This window comes from Amphiprion ocellaris, chromosome 16, assembly GCF_022539595.1.
Source record: "Amphiprion ocellaris isolate individual 3 ecotype Okinawa chromosome 16, ASM2253959v1, whole genome shotgun sequence".
Lineage (NCBI taxonomy): Eukaryota > Metazoa > Chordata > Actinopteri > Pomacentridae > Amphiprion > Amphiprion ocellaris.
In genome coordinates, this window is record NC_072781.1 from 29,118,698 (window position 1) to 29,139,134 (window position 20,437).

The following is a 20,437-nucleotide window of genomic DNA, read 5'->3' on the forward strand; positions in this document are numbered from 1 at the left end:
TACCTACAGATGCACACGGTCAGTAAAAATATAAATAAAATACCTACGAACTGTCCTCAGCGGTATCTGACCATGATTGCAGACTCTGTCTACAAAAAGGCACAGCAGTGTCTCCACCTGCTCAGGAAACTCAGTTCTTTTAACATCAGCAGAGACATTTTAACCCTCATTTATAAATCAGAATCCATCCTCACCCATAACATCTCAACCTGGTTCAACTTCCTCACCATCAAACACAAAACAAAACTCTCTCGAATAATGAATCAGGCCAGTAAAATTAGTCAAACAGCCCAACCCCCTCTGTGTGAACTGTATGGATGCTCAGTGATGAGGAAAGCCTCCCTCATCACTGAGGACTCTTCACAGCTCCTCCACCACTCCTTCATCCTGCTGTCATCAGGCAGATGCTACAGAACCTCACTGGCCAGGAAAAACATTTACAAAACATCTTTCATCCCCTCTGCAACAGCTGCTCTTAATAACACAAAATAGACTGCACTTTGTTTTTAGTGTTTTTAGTTATTTTATGTGCTTTACTTATTTTTATTTATTGTATCGTGTTTTTAATGTGTGAGGGTGCTTTCAATGTTTGAGTGTGGTTTTTAAATTTTGTCTAACAGCCGTGATAAAAGACGAATTTCTGTTTTTACTTGGAACAGACAATAAAGTTATCTATTCTCTTCCACCGCAGCTCTGTGATCAGCCCTCTGACCACGTGTTCCGCTTGTTTTTCCGGGTATGCGCACTGAACCTGCGCATAACTCCGCCCAGCTTCCGCCCCTTTTCATCTGGTCACATGTTCTTCAGTCTTTCATATATCGGTTGATTAACTGCTGCACCTCATTTGTTCCCTGTTAAGCTTCTTCACAGAAGCTTCAGTCGGCAGAACAACAGCAGCTTCAAGTAAGAAACATCTTTTTTTTTTCGCTTTTTGTTTTTATTTTCCAGCCGCTTCTTTTGCAGATGCCAGATAATGAAAACTGAAAATCACCGTTATGTAACGTAAGCAAGAAGCAGGAGGCGAAAGTTAACACGTTAAAGCGAAATGCAACATAAAGCAGGCAGTTAAAAGCTTTATATTATCATTTATCTGTCATGTTAAAGGTTTATTTAACACTATGGTTGCAAAACTAACCTGCAAAACCAGCAGTTAAAGGTCAAAACAGTGCTGAAAGTACGTAGTAATCGTATTTTTTTTAATTGTTTTTTAATTTTTAAGTTTACACATTAAAGCTAAATGCATAGTAAACCCGACAGTTTAGTTATTTAAATCACATTTATTTGTTATATTAAAGGTTAATTTAACATAAAAGTTGCAGACAAACCTGGAAAATTCCTGCAAAACCAACAGTCAAGGTCACAGTTTTGAAAGTAGGTAGCAGTATTTTATTATAGTTTTTTATTGTTAAATTTACACATTAAAGCTATGTACATAATAAAGAAGGCAGTTTAAATTTAAGGTTAATTTATCAAAAAGGTTGCAAAACTAACCTGCAAAATTCCTGCAAAACCAGTGCAGATAGTAATAGTAATTTGTTGTTTTTTTAATGATTAAATTGTCATTTTTAAGTACAAATCCTTGCCCATCTTGTTTTTTGATTATAATTTCAAGCAATTTTTTGCACTTTTTTTTACTAGCAGTGTTTTATGTCACAAAATGGTCATTTTTATGATTTTCAGATGCTTTATTTGTGATTTTCTGTATTATTAGACAAATCTATTTGAATTTCTCTCCCTGAAATTGTCATCATGACTCAGCCAAACCTTAACCCTACATGTCTGATAACATTGTTTCTGTGCCAGAGAAACGATAAAGTCGCTGTGCCACAAGTGTTAACGCTGGTTTGTGTGTTGAAGGTGGAACAGGATCAGTTTGTGCGTTTACTATGCGACCTCACACCTTTCTTACTCTTTTGACAGACATGTCAGTGAAGGTTGCCGTAGTAACAGGAAGCAACAAGGGCATCGGATTGGCCATCGTCCGAGCGCTCTGCAAGCAGTACCAGGGTGACGTTTACCTCACATCCAGAGACGTGTAGGTCACTCACCTGGTCACACCTGCACAGGACCATGTTGCAATGTGCATGATTTCATCTTTTTGCAATTATTTTTTCATGTTTAACAAATACCCTTGAAAACCTGGTTTCAAATCTTAATTTGGTGTTTAAATGTAATACTCCACAACGGTTTTTCCAGTGAAGACTTTCACTTTATAAAACAACTCTGCTAATCTGCTTCATCAAGAATGGGAAGCTGTTGTGTAATTACACTGAATTGCTTTCATCAAGACTTTTTGCCTCCTTCCAGTTTGAAACCTGTTTGAAGAGCTCAGTGTCTGATGATGATAAAATGACAGTAAATAAGAGTTTTTCCTCCTGTTCTAGTGGTCGTGGTGAGGAAGCCGTGAAGTCTTTGTCCTCTGAGGGCCTGAATCCAAAGTTTCATCAGCTGGACATCAATGATGTGAGCAGCATCACAGCTGCAGCAGCTTTCTTCAAAGAGAAATACGGAGGAGTCGATGTCCTCATCAATAACGCCGCAATCGCATTCAAAAGTGAGAATAAAACAAGACATTGATGAATATTAAACTGCACTGAAGCCACAAACAATGATGCTTAATATAAAATAGAACTTTATTAATCTTGAAGGAAATTCTTTTGCCAGAAAGTCTGAACTATTACAGCTTAGATATACAGTTTATATTGGCACCAATCTGCAGTCTTATGCTAGTATTCACATTTAAAACACACATTAGTATAATCTGACCCATCATTGCCACTATTTGTTGTATTATTAATAGGGTTGCACTGTTTTTATTTACATCAAAATGTGCTTAAGTGTTATCTAATCCAGGAATTTAATAAATACATGAGCTGGAGAATACATGTATACTGAGGCTGCAAAATATTGAAAAAAAAAAAAGATGCAATAATATGAAAAAAAGCAGACAGATTTGCACCAGATGACTTGAATTACACTATTAGAAAACAATTAATCATTCTAGAACAATTAAGGTTGTTTTTTAAGGAGGGCATCTGCATGGAAAATAAAAAATGATTTAAAATAACAGCTGAAAAATACCGTTTGGAGCCATTTAACGCTTGCACCTTTTTGATTTTGGATGGTATTCAGATTTGACTCACTCATTTTGCAAGCTTATGTGGTGCTGATATACATTGTCAAAAAAACAATTACGTTATCTCATGCAGTGGCAACAATGTAATTGCCAAATAAAGACCTGTTTTTGTTTAACTTAATGAAGTATTTCCATTCAAGTGATGCTGCATTTCTGTTTCTCTCCAGTTCTTGGCTCATTTTGCTGTGCTCATGTGCAGCCTGCATGTTAACGAACTCTTGTGAATAGAGTTTTTTTTAAAAAAAATCAGTATCCAAGAAGCCTTAAATCCCAGTTAATTGCGTTGTATTAGACAGACTTCTCTTATGAACATTACACTTTTTGCAATTTTGACTATTGGGCATCCACATGTCATGATATCGATGCTGAAACGAACATCGTGCAGCCCTGAGCCTTCATTATTGAATTACTGTCAGATATTGTTTCCATTTGCAGCTATACATTAATGACAACATGTTAACTCTTTCTTTACAGTGGCAGACCAGACTCCGTTTGCTGTCCAGGCTGACGTGACCCTGAAGACGAACTTCTTCGCCACCAGAGACATGCTGACTCACTTCCTGCCGCTCATCAAAGCTGGAGGTACGAACACACAGATTTAGTTTGCTGTTGTGGATTCAGAACGTATCCAGACTCATGCAGTACACCCCATTTCTATTTGTTATCCTTGCGACACAACTACTAGATTGGAGTAAATTTAGAAACATGCTTGTGTTGTCAAACTGCAAATCAGGACAACAACCATGATACAAAATCCCAGAAAGTCTCTATAAGTTGTTCAGTTATCACACCCTTTGTAACACTTTTAGGGTTCTCAGGCAGAATCTGCATTTCTGAAGTGGAAGAAATCTTTGCTGAACACGATCGCCAGTCTTTGTTATAATGGAGCTTTCGACATCCTGGGAGTTTATTAAATGGCATTTAAGAGACTCTGAAAGCACAAATAAAAAGTTTATCTTGCCTGATTATAAAACATCTTATCTCCAAATGCTATATCTGGCCAACAATATTCACTTTCCATGACCTGCTAATTCTTATGGTAAAGCACGGTGGTGGCATCATCATGCTATGCTTGGGAGTCTTAGCAGAAACGAGTAGACTTTACAGAACTGAAAAAAGGATGAATGATACAAAGACACTTGAAGAAAAGCATCATTTTACCTTTAAATACAACAGTTACCCAAAGAAAACAGGCAAGAAAATTCTGGAGTGGCTTCAGGACAATTTTTCTAGAGTGGCAAAACCAAAGTCCGAAAGTGAAACCATAGAACATTTCAGCCAAAACCAGAACTTTGGTCATGAGCAAATGTAGTAAACTGCTCAAATCCAGATGTGTAAAGTTTATAGAAATTAAAGAAGAAGAACACAAGAAAAGTCAAAGCTCCACCTGCTGCCAAACAAAGAAATACTAAAACTTATCCTCTATGAATGATTTTTAAAACAAAACACGTTTTTACTGCAGTGTGGAGCGACAAGCAAACATTTTATCCATTTTAAAATTAAATGTAGAACTTTGTAACATGTGCACTTTCTGAATCCACTGTATCTGATCACAACTCTTTTGCTTTTTATGCGTTTAAGATGAAGTGGAGGTTTGTTGAGCAGTTATGAGCTTCAGATGTCCTGTATTTTGTGTTTCAGGTCGTGTTGTGAACGTCTCCAGCTTCGTCGGTGTTCGTACTTTGAACAACTGCAGTCCAGCTCTGCAGCAGCGATTTCGCAGCGAGGACATAACGGAGGATGAGCTGGTCGGACTGATGCAGAGATTCGTTGCCGAGACCCAGAAAGGGAAACACAAGGAAGACGGCTGGCCGGAAACAGCGTACGGAGTGTCGAAAACTGGCCTCACGGTAAGACTGAGTACATGTTAGGGATCTTAAAATGTCTAAAAATAAAGGAAAAGTCAGATAAGACAGATTTGTATTGATGTCTACACTCTGAAGATTTGATCAATTCTGTCCCAAATGTTTCTCGAATGCCATATGTATAGAAATAGTGATTCTGCATGTGTTTCTCTACAGACTTTGTCCATGATTCAGGCTCGTCGTCTGTCCAAGGAGCGGCCAAATGATGGGGTAAATCAAACTTTTTATCAAACTTTCAAATGTCTGAGGAGATAAAACACAGTACAAATACTGTTAAATGCAATTTTTGGGGGTGTTGTATCCAGTTGTGTAATCAATATCACCAACATCAGATATGCAGACGACACAGTGTTGTTTGCCAACAATATCCAGTCACTGCAGGCAGTGATAGTCTCTTTGCGCCACATGTAATACATATGGGATGGAGTTAAATGGCATAAGAACAATGACCATGTGTGTTAACAAGACAACACCAGAGAATTTTGTAATCAGTGCAGAAGACAGCAATCTAGAGCAAGTCCATGAATAACACTACCTTGGAAGCACGATAACAGAAGATGGGAAAGTGGATGAAGAACTTAAGAGAAGAACTGGAAAAGCTAAGACCAAGTTTTGGGAATGCAAAGAATTCCTTTGCATTCCCAAAAAACCTTCTGAGGAAGCACAGGAGGAAGGAGCAAACAAGATCACGCTTCTAAAAGGACCCCTTCAAATTTGTGAAGAGCCTGTTCTTAGAAGAGTGGAAGTCTCTCAGTGTCGAAGGCCACCCTGGAGGAATACCTGAAAAAAGCTTACACAGACGACCGATACCACAAAAAGGGGACGCTTCCACCCGACATGCCACCTCTCAATCCATCAGTGCACCAACTTGACATCTGCTCACCCAGGTGGATCGAGGTAGAGAAAACTGCATAGCAGAAGGTCCACATCAGCACCACCAGGTCCCAACGGGGTAAGTGCAGCAGGGAAGAGGTGGTCTTGGCCTTGGGGCCAACACTTCAGCCTGGAACAAGGCCACTCTGTCCCAAAGACACAAGCTTGTGGTGCAGGAAGTACGACGGCAAGAGGAAGCAGCCAAGTGCGCAAAAGCCATCGCACAGGCGAAGCAAGGGCAGTGGATCACATGAGAAGTAGTGGAGAAGAGGAAGATCTCTTGGCAAGAGCTGTGGGATACGGAGACGTTTAGAGCAAGCTTCACCACCAAGGCAGCCTATGATGTCCTACTATCATCCAAGAACATCAACCAATGGTATGGTGAAGACCCTACATGTTCACTCTGCCGGACTCCAGCTATACTCAGACACATCTTAGTGGGCGGCAAGACCAGCCTTCGCTCAAGGCCGTTACACCTGGTGGCACAGCCAGGTGCTGAAGTGTGTAGCACTAGTGCTGGAGACGCAGTGCATGTTAACGCCCTTCCACCCATGTTGACCCGATGGCAAGAAACAACATTTGTGCGGGAGGATGAGGGTCCTCTTGGGGCCCCTCTCGGTTGCACAGACCCTGGGCAGTTGAGAGGTGCTTGTGATTGGAGGATGCTGGTAGACCTTGACCAAAAGCTCTGCTTCCCACCTGAGATCGCATCCACCAACCTGCGACCAGACCTAATACTATGGTAAGCTTTGCTTAGGCATGTCTATGTCTGGAAGGTGAGGGTCTGACCAGTCGAAGTAGACTGCAGAGGATTCGTAGCCACCTCGGCATCCAGGCTTCTCCGGTAGATGGGAGTATGCAGGAAGGCCGACCGGCATCCAGAAGAGAATACAGTCCTTTAAGATGTGGTACATTAGGAGAATGTTAAAAATGAGTTGAAGAGTAAGAGTGACAGACATGGAAGTGTTAGAAAGAGCTTATTCAAAAAGGAGCCTTGTGTGTGATCTAATGCAAAGGAAAATGAGTTATGCAGTCCTTGTTCTGCGTGACAGTGCTGGAAAGCTCCCTAACTTCGAAGGAACAGGTGCAAGAGGAAGACAGAGAGGTAAATGGAGTGATGACATCAAGAGGTGGAGTGCAACACAGTACTACACTGAAGCAAAGAGAGCTGTGGAGAATTGACACAAATAGAGATCTATGGTGGCCAACCTTCGGAACGAAAACGGCACATGATGATGATGATGATGATGATGATGATGACGATGTATCCAATTATGTCTCATTTCCAACCTAACTTTTTAATTGTGTATGTGTTTTATCCAGATCCTGCTGAACGCCTGCTGTCCAGGGTGGGTTCGCACCGACATGGCGGGTGACAAAGCCCCAAAGTCACCAGATGAGGGCGCCATCACTCCGGTGTATCTGGCCCTGCTGCCTCCTGGAGCCACAGAGCCTCATGGGAAGTTTGTTTCTGACAAAGAGGTTCAGACGTGGTGAAAATATTCAAGAAAACTCAGGGTGCAACTATCTCAATCTCAATCTCATCTTAAGCAGCTAATTTTCACAAAACTTTGATGCAAAGTATTTTTTTACCCCTGAAAAGTAACACAATATGGCTACAGAACAAGCAATAACATAATTCTCAAGCAGTTTTTCTTCATTTGTGGGCAGTTTCAGCACTTGATTGTATTAAAACTAAAATATTATTTCAGGATATTCTACTAATTTGTGAGCAACAAGTGTGTGATTGTGCATCTGTCTGCTGAGTTAACAGAGTTAACAAAATTAAGTGCTGTTTTCATAAAATGATTCATATTCAGTTTGTATGTTACATGGAAAAACAGAATTTGCCTTAACCAGAATGCATTGTTTGCTACAATATAAAGCTTTAACATTGAGATGTTAGAATGATTTCATGTCAGAGCATTAAATGAACTTTAAAAATCAGAAGGACTATCTTAAAATGTGGATGAACAAGTACAATGAAACACACTACACTGCAATGTGAAATGATTTTGATAATTCATTGAATAAAAGTATAACTGCAGCTTGTAAATGTTCTTTATTTGTGGCTCAAATTTCTGTTGGTAAGTTCATGCATTTAGCCGATTGTGAACCAAAAGGTTTTGAGATCCGAAGAACATATACTTATTACCCTGTGTTAAAAAGATGGATAGAATCTGGTAAAATATAACATACAGCATTTACAGTATTTTTAAAAAGTGTCCAGAACACACTGTTTTTAATGCTTTTTAACATTAAATCACGGTTAATTTGGAATTGTTGAGAAGAATTTATTTTAAAAGATTTTTCATGTCAAAAAAAGTTGTCCATGTCAAAGTAAAAACATCTGAACTGAGCAATTTTCAGCTAAAAAGTTTTTATTTTATCTAGCAGTGATGCATTCATTTAAGTGGTGGGAACAGAGGCTCCTTGAATTATTTTATAGAGTGCACATATGAGCTGATTAAAAAAAAAGTTCACCTTGCTAACCAAGCCAGCTCCACGACGCAGTTAAATCACTGAAATCTGTAACTTTTGTGTGTAATGTTGGTTTATCTTAATAAAAGTGTCCTGACAGCTTTGATGGAGCTCAGGCTTCATCCAGAGAAGCTTTAGTGTAAATAATTTCACTGCTGTGCCATGTGCGTAATTACGCACATCCCTCTCGGTTTGAAGGAGTCTTTTCTGCTGCTGTGCGATTTTTTATAAAGTCTCGTGAAATAATCTGATAAACAGCAGCTGTGCGAAGCAAACGTGACTTTATTAGATCCACTGTTTCTGATAAACGAAACCCTTGTGTCTTCTTTATTTAACCTAAAATAAAAATAGAAATATCGGCTGACAGGATTCCTGAAGAGACATTTGATGCATTTTAAGTTGTATACTGGAGGTGAATACAGTAGTACTTTCAGACACCAGCCTCCCAAAAACTGCGTGGTCACGGCTGAGCTCGTATCGTATTTGAAAAAAATAAAAAAGTTTTCCGGGTAAGCGCGCTGCTGCTGCGCAGAAACCCCCAGGCTCTAAATTCTATCTACAGTCTCCTTCCTTCTGCCTCCTGTTGGCTTCTTCACTTGTCTGGTTATTTTCCAGCTTCAGCAGCAACAAGTAAGAAGCTTCATTTTCACCTCAAACTTCTCTGAGAACACGAACGCGTTACGCATGGGGTTTACGCATTTGGAAAATCACGCACTTGTGTTGCCACTTGGACAAAAAAGCTTCCTCGACTTATTATAAGGAGAAACAGCATATCTTTGTCTCATCATATCAGAGAACTTTCGTGTTATTTCAGAAAATGTGTGTTGTTGTTGTTTTTTTTTTACATTAAATTAGAATGTAAGGTTGGAAAAGTTTCATGTGTTAAATCTGGTTTCCTGAAGCCACAAATGAACCTGACTCATAATGACAGACATGTAGCGGAGCAAACTGCGTTCTGTGCGTATTTGGAGATGCTTTTCACTGCGTGTCTCCGTGGTACATCCTACCGTCAGAAACCTTGATAAACTCTGAGTCGGAGTTTATATGCAGGAATACTTTGGCACATAAACGCGCTGGTTTAGAGAACTGGTGAGTAATCAAACCTGCAGCTTTCACTGGCAACAAACCCAGAGAGGACCCACTGTTGCGCATGTAAACACAGACTGCTGCAGGAAGTAAAATGTTAAATTAAATTAGCAAAAGGACACCCGTCCATAATGCGTTTGCTCCTTCAGTACAACACATTTCTCTGAAAGCAGCACCAGAGCGCATCTTTCTGCATCCTGAGGCTTTATGTCGATGTTTACACGAGTAATAAAACGAATATTTTTAGTTTTTATTAGTCTTACCACCTTCATGCATCATGTATTTAAATACCTTTGTGAAATTGGTGGAATGTCTTTATTTTTAAGATTGAAAGCAAAGTTTTGAGGTTTTAGACTGATGTGTAAAGTTGTGTCCGTATTGGAGAATCTATGCGCAAATATGCAACATATTTAGTGCATTTTTGGGGGCAATTTTATAATTAAAACTACTACTGAACTAACTAACTACTGTAGTCTCTCTGTCGCCATCACTCGTTAGAAGTTTGTCACGTACTGAGGTTTTCCTGCTGCTGGAGGTCACAGGCTTTTCTCTGCACATCCTGTTGGATCTGAGAAACTAAAATGTGCTTTCAGTTCTGCTTTTATCTCTGACATCAGCTTCAACACTCTGAAAAATAATATCTGAGCTCAATAATAAAAAAAATGATGCTCTATGAGTTTCTATGAAATCATGTTCAACTATTCTCACATGTAAGTGGCTTTGGATCAAAGCTAAATGAAACTGTAGAATTGTAGAACCAATAAACTACGTTGAGTTATAGGAATTAGATTTTCCTCTACAGTCAATTGTGATTTTAATTACCAGTCCTAACTGTCTTAAACTGTCCAGACGTGTTAAGATAAAGGAGGAAACTTGAAATCCTGAATTCAAGGTGCAGAGAAATTTAGTTTTCAAGCCAATTTCATTAAGTTACCTAAGTTTTAATTTGGTGAATACAGATGTTTGAGTTTAAATTACACACAATATTCAACATGGGAATGAAAATTATCTGTCAAAGAGATTCATTTTATTTTGATGATATTTTCTGCCCATTAGTCCTCATGTTAATTTAAGCTTCCTAATTATTCTGTAAATCGTCATTATTAAACAGAACAGAACAGAAATTCACTTTTTTTCCTCTTATTAAACTATGAAAACTGAATTTACAAACTAACAACAGTGGCTTAAAATAAACTAAATTCTTATGTGTCTTATGTAGACTTCATGATAGGAACAAAACATACATGAGAGTTTAAAGATTTCACTCACAAATAATGTTTTTGGTAAAAAAAAATCATACAACAGTTTGCATCAATGTTTCTGAGTTAAGACAACTTTGATGTGGCAATCTGCGTTGGTTTGTCTGTCTGTCTGTCTGTTAGTGTTACAATTCTGCTCTGAAGCTGCAACAAAACAGGGAGACAACAACAGGATGGTGACTAAAAAAAAGGTTTTATTGTAATGCAAAACCAAGCCAACAAGGTGCACGAAAGACTATAAACCAAACCAGAACCAGGCTTCTGGAGCTCCAGAAGGAAGCAGCTCCTGTCAGAGAGACACACACTGGAAGTGAGGGAGGTTTGATGCAGTTTGAGCCACTTGATCCCAGGTGTGGCTCAATCAGCTGATGACCTTCAGCTTCTGAACAGGAACACCTGGTGTCCAGGTGGAGGGTCGTCACAGTTAGCAACGTTACTCAAAAACAGATTTGGATGAAGTTTTCAGGGAAGGTCAGAAATGACACAAGACACTACCTCATTCTTTTTTTCTATTTTGCAGCAACGCATTTCATTAAATAGCAGGAATAAGTCTCTTAAGTTAGTTTTTACAGTGCAGTGAGCAGTCTAAACATCTGGTGTGACCACATTCTATTCTTAAAAGCCTTAATGTTTACATGTAGTAAAGGGAATGACCTCAGATATTTACAGCTGAGAACCATCAGACGTCCATTTCTGTCCAGACCTCAGATGTCTGATGTGTAGTATTTTTGATGCCATCATTCATTATTTGACACATAAAGAGCTTTTCCTGCTCAACAGACAGTTTTGAGGCAACGACACACAACAGTAAGAATAATGTGTACAGTAATAAGTCTGTTTTTTTTTTTTTAAGAAATGTCTGCGTTTCTGTGTTATTTCTGAACATTTAATGAACAAAAATGTGCTTTTAGTCCAGCGTGTCACTCTGACATCAGTCTGTTTATTCTCATGAGCCTTTCTGTGGATGTTTCCATGTGAAACAAGAGAAGCACTGAGAGATTGCAGTACTCTGCTGAGGCTGTTCATCCCCCCATACAGCCTGTCACCATGATTCAGCAGATCCATTCAGCCTCCCACATGACTCCGTTTATCTGGATAAAACGCCGTGTCACTGAGGTTAATTCATTTTTTATATTTGTTTTAGTTTTCACACGCTGATAAATCTCTCTGTGGGCAGACATGTCGACCAGGGTTGCCGTGGTGACGGGCAGCAACAAGGGCATCGGATTGGCCATCGTCCGAGCTCTGTGCAGGCTGTTCCAAGGAGACGTTTACCTGACGGCCAGAGACCTGTAGGTAGCTCACCTGGACTGTAACATGACTAATCACCTAAATGTTACTCACACATTTCTGATTTTTGATCAGAAACAGACTCAGAAAATCACATTTTCAGTACATCTGCTTTAGTGTATTTGCTCTAATATGGTTCTGCAGAGAATCACTTCAACATATTTTATTTTTTGTAGCACAGTAAGTCCTTTTTTGGGCTGAACACACTGTTTAACTTTGTGTCATCACAATTGAACACTTTTTATTGTTTTTGTATTTTTGTACTGGGCTTCTGTTAAAAGCACAAATTTATATTTCACTGGCAATAGAGAGCTTTAAAAATACATGTTTGTGTTCTGTAAAGTTTCAACATCTGCACTTGATAAAAAAAAAAGTTGTCATCATGTATTAGATGTGACTTTGGTGCCTTCTAGTGGCGGAGAAATAAATAACAACAACAATATTAAGATTAGACATAAGTGTTTCCCAGTCCTAAATTCTCTATTATTTACACGCAGTTTCGTAAAAAACATTCTTGTTAATATACATTAAATCAGTCTGACTGCAACAGATTAAAACCCTGAATAATAGGTTTCTATATTATCTTTTTCCATGTATGTATTTTCACATTTCACCATGTGTCAAATATTTGGTCTTTTCTTTAAGAAAAATAAAAGCTGCTAACAGCCTCTATTGTCATTAAGAACCTTAACACAACCCCGACTCATTAAAGAGGCCATAATTAAACAATTATTGTGGGTAATTTGAGATTTCACAACTTAAATCACCAGAAAACTTTGCTTTGAAATTGAAATATATATGTTTTTGTCAGTTTTGGATAGATTAAGCCTTTACTGATCCCGCAGCGGGGGAATGTGCAGTGTTACAGCAGCAACTACAGAAAAAAACTGTACAACATATTTTAGATTTATATTTTATTAAATATTAATGACAAAATTTTGAGAAAAATGTTCTTAGAGATTAAAATTGAGGAGTTTAGCACTGAAAAACTGAACCTTTAAAGCTATTGATGGAAGAAACTGAACTTTCTGAATCACTTGAAACACTGTGATGAAGCAGCTGAAATAGTAAAATGGCGCCACCTGCAGGTCAAATCCTTAAAATGCATTTAAACGGCAGAATGAAAGAGGCTTCAACCCTCTGAAGCAACATCTGGGTGTTTTTTGTTTTGTTGTGTTTTGTTTTGTCACATCTTTATTATAAAAAGCTTTTTTTAAAAAAACAAACGCTGTTGAATTTTCATTTATTTTTTTAATTTTAAAATCCTGAAATCAACATATACAACATTTTTCCAAGTGCAAACACGTGTCGCTGTGTGAAAGTTAAATAAATGCACTGAACAAAAATATAAATGAACCATTGAACCGGCAAATAAAAGGCAAAAAACTGCAAAATAAATGGCCAAATGTTTGACTTTTTCAAAAGCTAAATGTGGTGAAATATAAAAGTGAAATGAATAACATGAATAATAAAAATGTAAATACAGCAGGTAAATGGTCTTTTTTAATGATTTAGAGAAAAATTTAGGGTTGTTTTTATCATTATCATTATAATGACAAATGGGCAAAAAAAGGCCAAACGTCTGGCTTTTTGACCAGTGAGATATGGTGAAATGTGAAAGTACAATAAATACACTGAAGAAAAATATAAATTCACTATGCAAGTGATCTTTTTACTTAAAATACAGGGTTGATTTAATGATTTTAATGAACAAAGACCAAAGAAAAGGGCCAAACAATGAGATATGGTAGAATATGAAGTGAAATAAATTCACAGACAGATCTGCTGCTTATAAGAGTAAAGGGACAATAAATAAGAATGTTTTTCTCCTGTTTTAGTGGTCGGGGTGAGGAGGCCATAAAGTCTTTGTCCTCAGAAGGACTGAATCCTAAGTTTCACCAGCTGGATGTCAATGACTTGAACAGCATCAGAGCCACAGCCGAATATTTCAAAGAGAAGTACGGAGGAGTCGACGTCCTCATCAATAACGCTGGAGTGGCATTCAAGGGTGAGATCAGAGCAATGAAGTTTCAGTTTTCACTGCTATATAATGGAAACAGTACATTAGAATTCTCATCTCTAACAGGTCACCTGAATTAGCTTATAGAGAGTAATTTATGCAGAATATATGATTTCAACAAGTTATCTGATTGAAAATTGCCTGTTTTCCAATGATGGTCTCACTTGATCGACTCAAATCTGCAAATATTTACATCACAAGTCCTTCTCTCACATAAAACCTGCATATTATTTTCAAATTGAATAAAACTAAAATGTGCTCAGTAATGTGTTTGTGCTCTTTCTTCAGATTCAGATCCGTCTCCTTTCGCCGTCCAGGCCGAAGTGACCCTGAAGACAAACTTCTTCGCTGCCAGAGACATGCTGCCTCACTTCCTGCCGCTAATCAGACCTGGAGGTACGAACACACATCTGGATTCACAAAGACGGACTTCAGAACAGTCAGACGACATGTTTCAGTCAATGAATTTAAACTAAGTCTTTTTCAGAAGACTGTTCAAGACTTCTGTCTCCTCTGAGAATGAAATGGTTCTAATAATATTCTACCAGGAAAATTCGGGAACGAAATAAGATAAAATCAGCAAGAATGTAATAACACAAAAACAAAATTGATTTGGGGAAAAGAATAGTGACCAGCATGTTCCTGGCAGGTTTCTGCAGACTCAAGGTAGTCTTACCTTCTTCTATTTCTCTACAATGTTATCAGAAAACTTCAAATCATGAGCCAAGTTTCCTCCTTTTTGTCAGCTGTTTCTATAAAGTGTTACCACAGAAACACACAGGATCTGTTCTTGCAGCTGTTTTCATTCAGACTGGAATCTGAAATATTAATTAATTAATTGCAGTAAAAGTGACTTGGTATTCATGAAGTCGACATGTTCAGTTTTAATCAGATTAATAAAAAAGTGAGAGTACTGGTCTGGATGGAGGTTTGGATGTTGGGTTGACTCACATTTGAAGCTTAAAATATTCTGTTTACTTCACATGAAGCTAATCTAAGAGCCAGTTTTAGAGGATTCCAACACTATCGACCATCTAAAGTCTCCCTGTGAAACCGGACCCTGGATCCCGTCCACCGTCTGCCGCACAGAACTCGGCCTGCTTGGAAATTTGGCAGAATGTCTGAGTGGTTGTTCTGCTCAGCATCATAATTCTAAGAGTTTGTTTGGCCTCCGCTCAGAAAACTGCTTCAGAAGTGACATCCATTCATGGGATGTGTTGAAATGTGTGATCTGATCACAGTTGTCTCATGTTCCAGCAGCTCAGCGTCTCACAGTTGGAACGTTTGGAATATTTCAGATATAATTAGAAAATGATATCAAACTGGTGTCTCTGCTTTGTGGTTTTTATGATGTGTGAGAATTAGCATAACCGCGATAATTCTTCTGATACAAACACAAAGACGACTTACAAAAACAGAAACGTGGCCTGTGAGTGGTCTTCTGTTCTGACTTAAAATATAGGATTGTTTTCATGATTTTAACTGGTGAAACAACAAAACAGGCAAAAATGACCAAACGTCTGGTGGTTTGAACGATTGAATATGCTGAGAAGGGAAATAAATTCACTGAAGAGTAATGTAATCACAGCATGCAAGTGGTTTTCTTTTCTAATTTACAGAAAATGTGAATTTGTTTTTATGATTTAAATGACAGAAGAGGCAACAAAGGATACATATTTGGCTTTTTGCCGTGCAGATGGTTTTCTGTTCAGACAAATATAGTGTTGTTTTAAAGATTTAATGATAAAGCATAAAAAAATAGGCCAAATGTTTGGCTTTTTGTAAAGTTAGATTTGGTGAAACGTTAAAGGGAACTAAATCTACTGAAGAAAAACAAACACAGCTTGCAAATGGTCTTTTTAATGATTTAGAGAAGAATATATTGTTGTTTTTTTTACGAGTTTAATGACAAAACAGGCAAAAAAAAATGTAACCATGCAGCTGGTCATTTTTGACTTGACAAAACAAGCAAAAAAAAACCCCAAAAACAATAACGTATAAAAATATTGGGCTGTCTTTTTATGATTAGGCAAAAAAAGAAACATAAAAGCTGCAAAAAAGCAGGCCAAATGTTTGACTTTTAAATATGTTAAATATGTTGAAATATAAAAGTGAGATGAATATATGAAGACAAATATACATACAAGATGCAAATGGTCTTTTTTTCATGATTTAAAGAAAATTTTGGTGTTGTTTTTACAATTTTAATGACAGAACAGCAAAAAATGACCAAATTTTTGGCTTTTTAAACAGTGAAATATGGTGAAAGTGAAATAAATTCACTGAACAAAAACACAAATGTATCATAGAAATAATTTTCTTATTATGACTTAAATATGTACTTTAATACAGAGTTATTTTAAAAATGATTTTAATGACAAAACAGACAATAAAAGGCAAGAAAGGAAAGCTATTTGCCCTTTTGAACAGTCAGATGTGGTGAAGTGTGAAATAAATATACTGAACAAAAAATGTTACAAAAAGAAAAAAGCATCTTTGATTTTGATCTGGAGAAAGTTTCCTATCTGAACGTTATCTTTTCTAATATATTTGGTTGTTTTGTGCATAAAAGTTTGTTCGTTCTGTGTTGTAGAATCATCTTCTGCTGTGCTCCAGGTCGGGTGGTGAACGTGTCCAGCTCTCTCGGCTCCAACGCTTTGAAGAAATGCAGCTCGGATCTGCAGCAGCGTCTCCGTGGCGACGACATCACCGAGGACGAGCTGGCCGGTCTGATGCAGAGGTTCGTGGACGAGGCCGAGAAGGGCGAACACAAGCAGGGAGGCTGGCCGGATACAGTGTACGGAGTCTCCAAGATGGGACTGACGGTACGAAGGATTCACGTTTTTACATGTTAAGATCCTAAATGTTCCACGATGGAGGCTGCAGGGACTTAAAGCTTCGACATCAGCAAAAAACAAGTTCACCCTACATTGACATTTTTAAGAAAAAACCTCAATACAGCATGTTTTCAGTGGCTTTTGGTTCTATTTCTAAGAGTGCTTAGAAATAGAGGCACTTTTTCTGCAGAAAGGTCCTTGAACACACCATTTTGAAGGGTTTTAGATTCCTTTTTGAACACATTATTGTTGTTTTTAATACTATTATTTCTTCAGAGCTTTTCAGGCAGCACCTCAACTGTGGAAAATTTGTTCATGTTAATGTATATTTTGGAGTCTGTGCCTTGATTGAAGGTTGATCAATTTTAATTTTATTTGACCACTTGTGAGGCTTAAAACAAGGGTTTCTTTAATTTTTAGGAGTTTAATGCAACTAATATTTGCAATATTAAATATAAATAAAATACATCAATATTTATTTGATTTTGATAAAATGTGTAAAAATTAAGGCAAATTCAGCACACAGAGATGATACATTTATATGTACATAAATAAATATTTGTGTGTTTCAGGTTCTAACTGTGATTCAGGCTCGTCGTCTGTCCAAGGAGCGACCGAATGACGGGGTAACTGGAAAATAAAAACTTTTAATCAAACTTTATTCACATTACCAGATAGTTTCAGGAGATAAATAACTGTAGAAATTATATTAAATGCATCTTTATATTTTATGTACATTTTTGGTGGTTTTATGTCCAGTTAAGCCTCATTTCCAACCTAAATTTTCATTGTGTCTGTATTATTCTCCCAGATCCTGCTGAATGCTTGTTTTTAGATACAGTGGTGGAAAAAAGTTTTAAGACACCCCATGCATTTGTGAAATACTGCTTTAAGAATCACTCTTACATCTTCATGTGCAATTTCTTTTAGTACAGTCACAGCTAAAATACTAAACAAATCCTAAAAAAGCCATTAAAAACTTAAAACTGATTGGTTCTATAAAAACACAGAAGAAATTTTGAATATTGGGTCATTTTGGTACCAGTGATCCACTAATGAAGGTTGTGCTTTTTATTAAAAGACAAAATTTTTGTTGCCGTGCTTCATGTCTGTATAAAGGCAGCACATCTGAACATTCTTCAGAGACAAAAATGGCTATAACAAGGAACCTAATGCAGGAAACGCCTGAAGATAGATTCTCATCAAAGGAAGGGTAAAGCTGCCACCAGATAGCCAGGAAGTGCAGATGCAGTCCTTCAGCAGCTGGATACACTCTGTAGAAATACAGATGAACAAACAGCTTGAAGACTAACCAAGATCTGGGTGTCCAAGGGTTTCTATAATAATGATCGCATCCTGATCCACATGTGCAGGAAAACCACCAAATGACATCACAGGAGCTTCAGCAGGAATGATCAAACCAAACTGGTATCAAGTGTTCCACCTGCACTGTATGTGGCCGACTTTTAGATCATGACTTAAGGTCCTACAAGGCTGTCAGGAAGCCCCTGATCAATGAGAGACAGAGGTTAACCCGGCGTCGTTGGGCCCGAGGACACAAGACCTGGATAGTCAGGAACTGGAAGAAGATTCTGTGGTCAGATGAGTCCAGTTTCCAGCTTTATCTTCCTCCTGCTAATGTGAGGGTACGCAGAAGGCCAGGTGAAACATTATCTCCAGCATGTACAGTACCTACTGTCAAGCATGGTGGAGGCAGTATCATGGTTTGGGAATGCATGAGTGCTGCTGGTGTTGGTCATCTCATTGAACTCTGCCAAGTATTGTGCCATTCTCCAAACCCACATGCTCCCTTCTGCACGTGCTCTGTTCTGTCGAGGTCAGAACTGGATGTTTCTAAAGATAGTGGTCCTTGAACACATCCAGGACCAGTAGAACTTAGCTGCAGAAGCTCAGTATCCAGGTCTGAGAGTGGTCAGCTCAATGCCCGGACATGACGGAAAATCTGTGGTGGATTATCAAAAGGTCTGTTTCAAAGCGTAAACCAAAGAAATTAGAAGAATTAAAAGCAGTAACTCAGGAAGCCCTCAACAGTGTGAACGGCTGGTGGAGAACATCCAGCCAGGATTAGAGCTCTACTGCGTACTAATGGCAGGACTACTAAATATTAATTTGATGATGTGATGCTTTATTCATTTTTTGTTCAGTTTTGAACACATTCTCTGTTATTTGTTGACTTTGATAGCGATAATGTTGAGAACTGACATATTGAAACTGTCAAGAATTTAGTTTTGTTAGTTTTTCTTGTAAACAACAAGTAAAAAAATCATCTGTATTTGTTTGCATCAGTCTAATGCAGCCACATCTTTTCAAACACACAAAAATTTCATGATAATATTTGAGATTGTGTAAAATTTTAAGGGTGTCTGACATTTTTTTTCCCACCACTGTATATGGCTTTATATATTTGGCTGCATGATATTGGAAAAAAAACCTGACAGTGCAGTATGAAAACATTAAAATCCTTTTATTTCCAGCCTAAATTCTCATTGTTTATGTATCATTTCTAGATTTTGGTGAACGCCTGCTGCCCAGGGTGGGTCCGCACTGACATGGCGGGTGACAAAGCCCCTAAGTCACCAGATGAGGGCGCCATCACTCCGGTGTATCTGGCCCTGCTGCCTCCTGGAGCCACAGAGCCTCATGGGAAGTTTGTTTCTGACAAAGAGGTTCAGCCATGGTGAAAATATTCAGGAAAAATCTCATATAAAGCAGCTAATTACCAAATATATGTTAAAAAATCCTGTGAAATAGACTAAAACCAGCTGCATCCATCATTTCAGAAACTATTACAATCATAAAATAGTTTCTAAGAATTGAAACACATTTAACATGTAACAAAATAATTCCAGAGAATACTGTGTTTGTCTGCAGATTGTATACAACAATAATTACACTTCAGTCTTTTAAAATACAATTCTCTCACTTTGCCTTAAACATTTTTCTAAAAATATGTATTACTGCCTTAATTGCATGAAATATTCTGAAAGTAAAACGCTTTTCTGCTACTTGTTCAACAAGAAAAAGGTCAAAAACTAAAATTGGTCAAGAACAAGCTCGAACTTTGTGGAAGGTCAAAAGCAAAAACATGAAATTTAATCATAAAACACAGAAAAGATGTGTTTTTCTAATTAAATTCAGTTGCCTAAAGTTACAAAAACAGTTTAAATCTAATTTATTATAAACTTTGGATTAAACTAACACTGTTATGTAGGTGTGTTGGTGATAAATGCAGAGTTTTATATGTGAAACTGCAATAAAAGTACTCCAAATAAAAGAATTACACTTTTAACAACACACTCAAAATGGAGAAATATAGAAACTGCACTTATTTGCCTTAGTTTTTTACTGTGTATTGTGCCAGATATGACCACTATAACCTATATTTACCAGCGTATATGACATTTGTGATATTAATATTGATGTATTTTGCTGTTCTGTTCTTGATGTATACAAAAAATGAGCTCAATAAACTGGTTTGAAGTCTGAATAACGTGGAACTTTTTTGACTTAATTTTTGCAGTTTTGTCGAATGCATATCTCATAATTTTGGCACTTTTAGGTCAATTATT

General features: G+C 37.6%; 2 protein-coding genes across 3 annotated transcripts; both read left to right on the top strand.

Annotated features, from left to right (window-relative positions):
- The first annotated feature begins 749 nt into the window (after nt 1-749).
- On the top strand, nt 750-7,921 carry LOC111579487 (carbonyl reductase [NADPH] 1-like). Its single transcript, XM_023286783.3, has 7 exons — nt 750-903; nt 1,921-2,035; nt 2,385-2,554; nt 3,611-3,718; nt 4,778-4,986; nt 5,158-5,211; nt 7,198-7,921. Exons 2-7 carry the CDS (start codon nt 1,923-1,925, stop codon nt 7,369-7,371), a joined length of 828 nt encoding a protein of 275 aa, XP_023142551.2. The 5' UTR covers nt 750-903; nt 1,921-1,922; the 3' UTR covers nt 7,372-7,921.
- Nucleotides 7,922-8,864: 943 nt separating this feature from the next.
- Nucleotides 8,865-20,358, top strand: LOC111579490 (carbonyl reductase [NADPH] 1-like). 2 transcript variants are annotated; one of them, XM_023286786.3, is made up of 7 exons: nt 8,865-8,985; nt 11,878-11,992; nt 13,829-13,998; nt 14,299-14,406; nt 16,627-16,835; nt 17,420-17,473; nt 19,376-20,358. In XM_023286786.3, the coding sequence occupies exons 2-7, from the start codon at nt 11,880-11,882 to the stop codon at nt 19,547-19,549; spliced, it is 828 nt and encodes a 275-aa protein (XP_023142554.2). In that variant the 5' UTR covers nt 8,865-8,985; nt 11,878-11,879; the 3' UTR covers nt 19,550-20,358. The 2 variants fall into 2 exon arrangements, with proteins under 2 accessions (XP_023142554.2, XP_054874414.1); XM_055018439.1 differs by having other exon boundaries at nt 8,945-8,985; nt 11,845-11,992.
- Nucleotides 20,359-20,437: the final 79 nt, after the last annotated feature.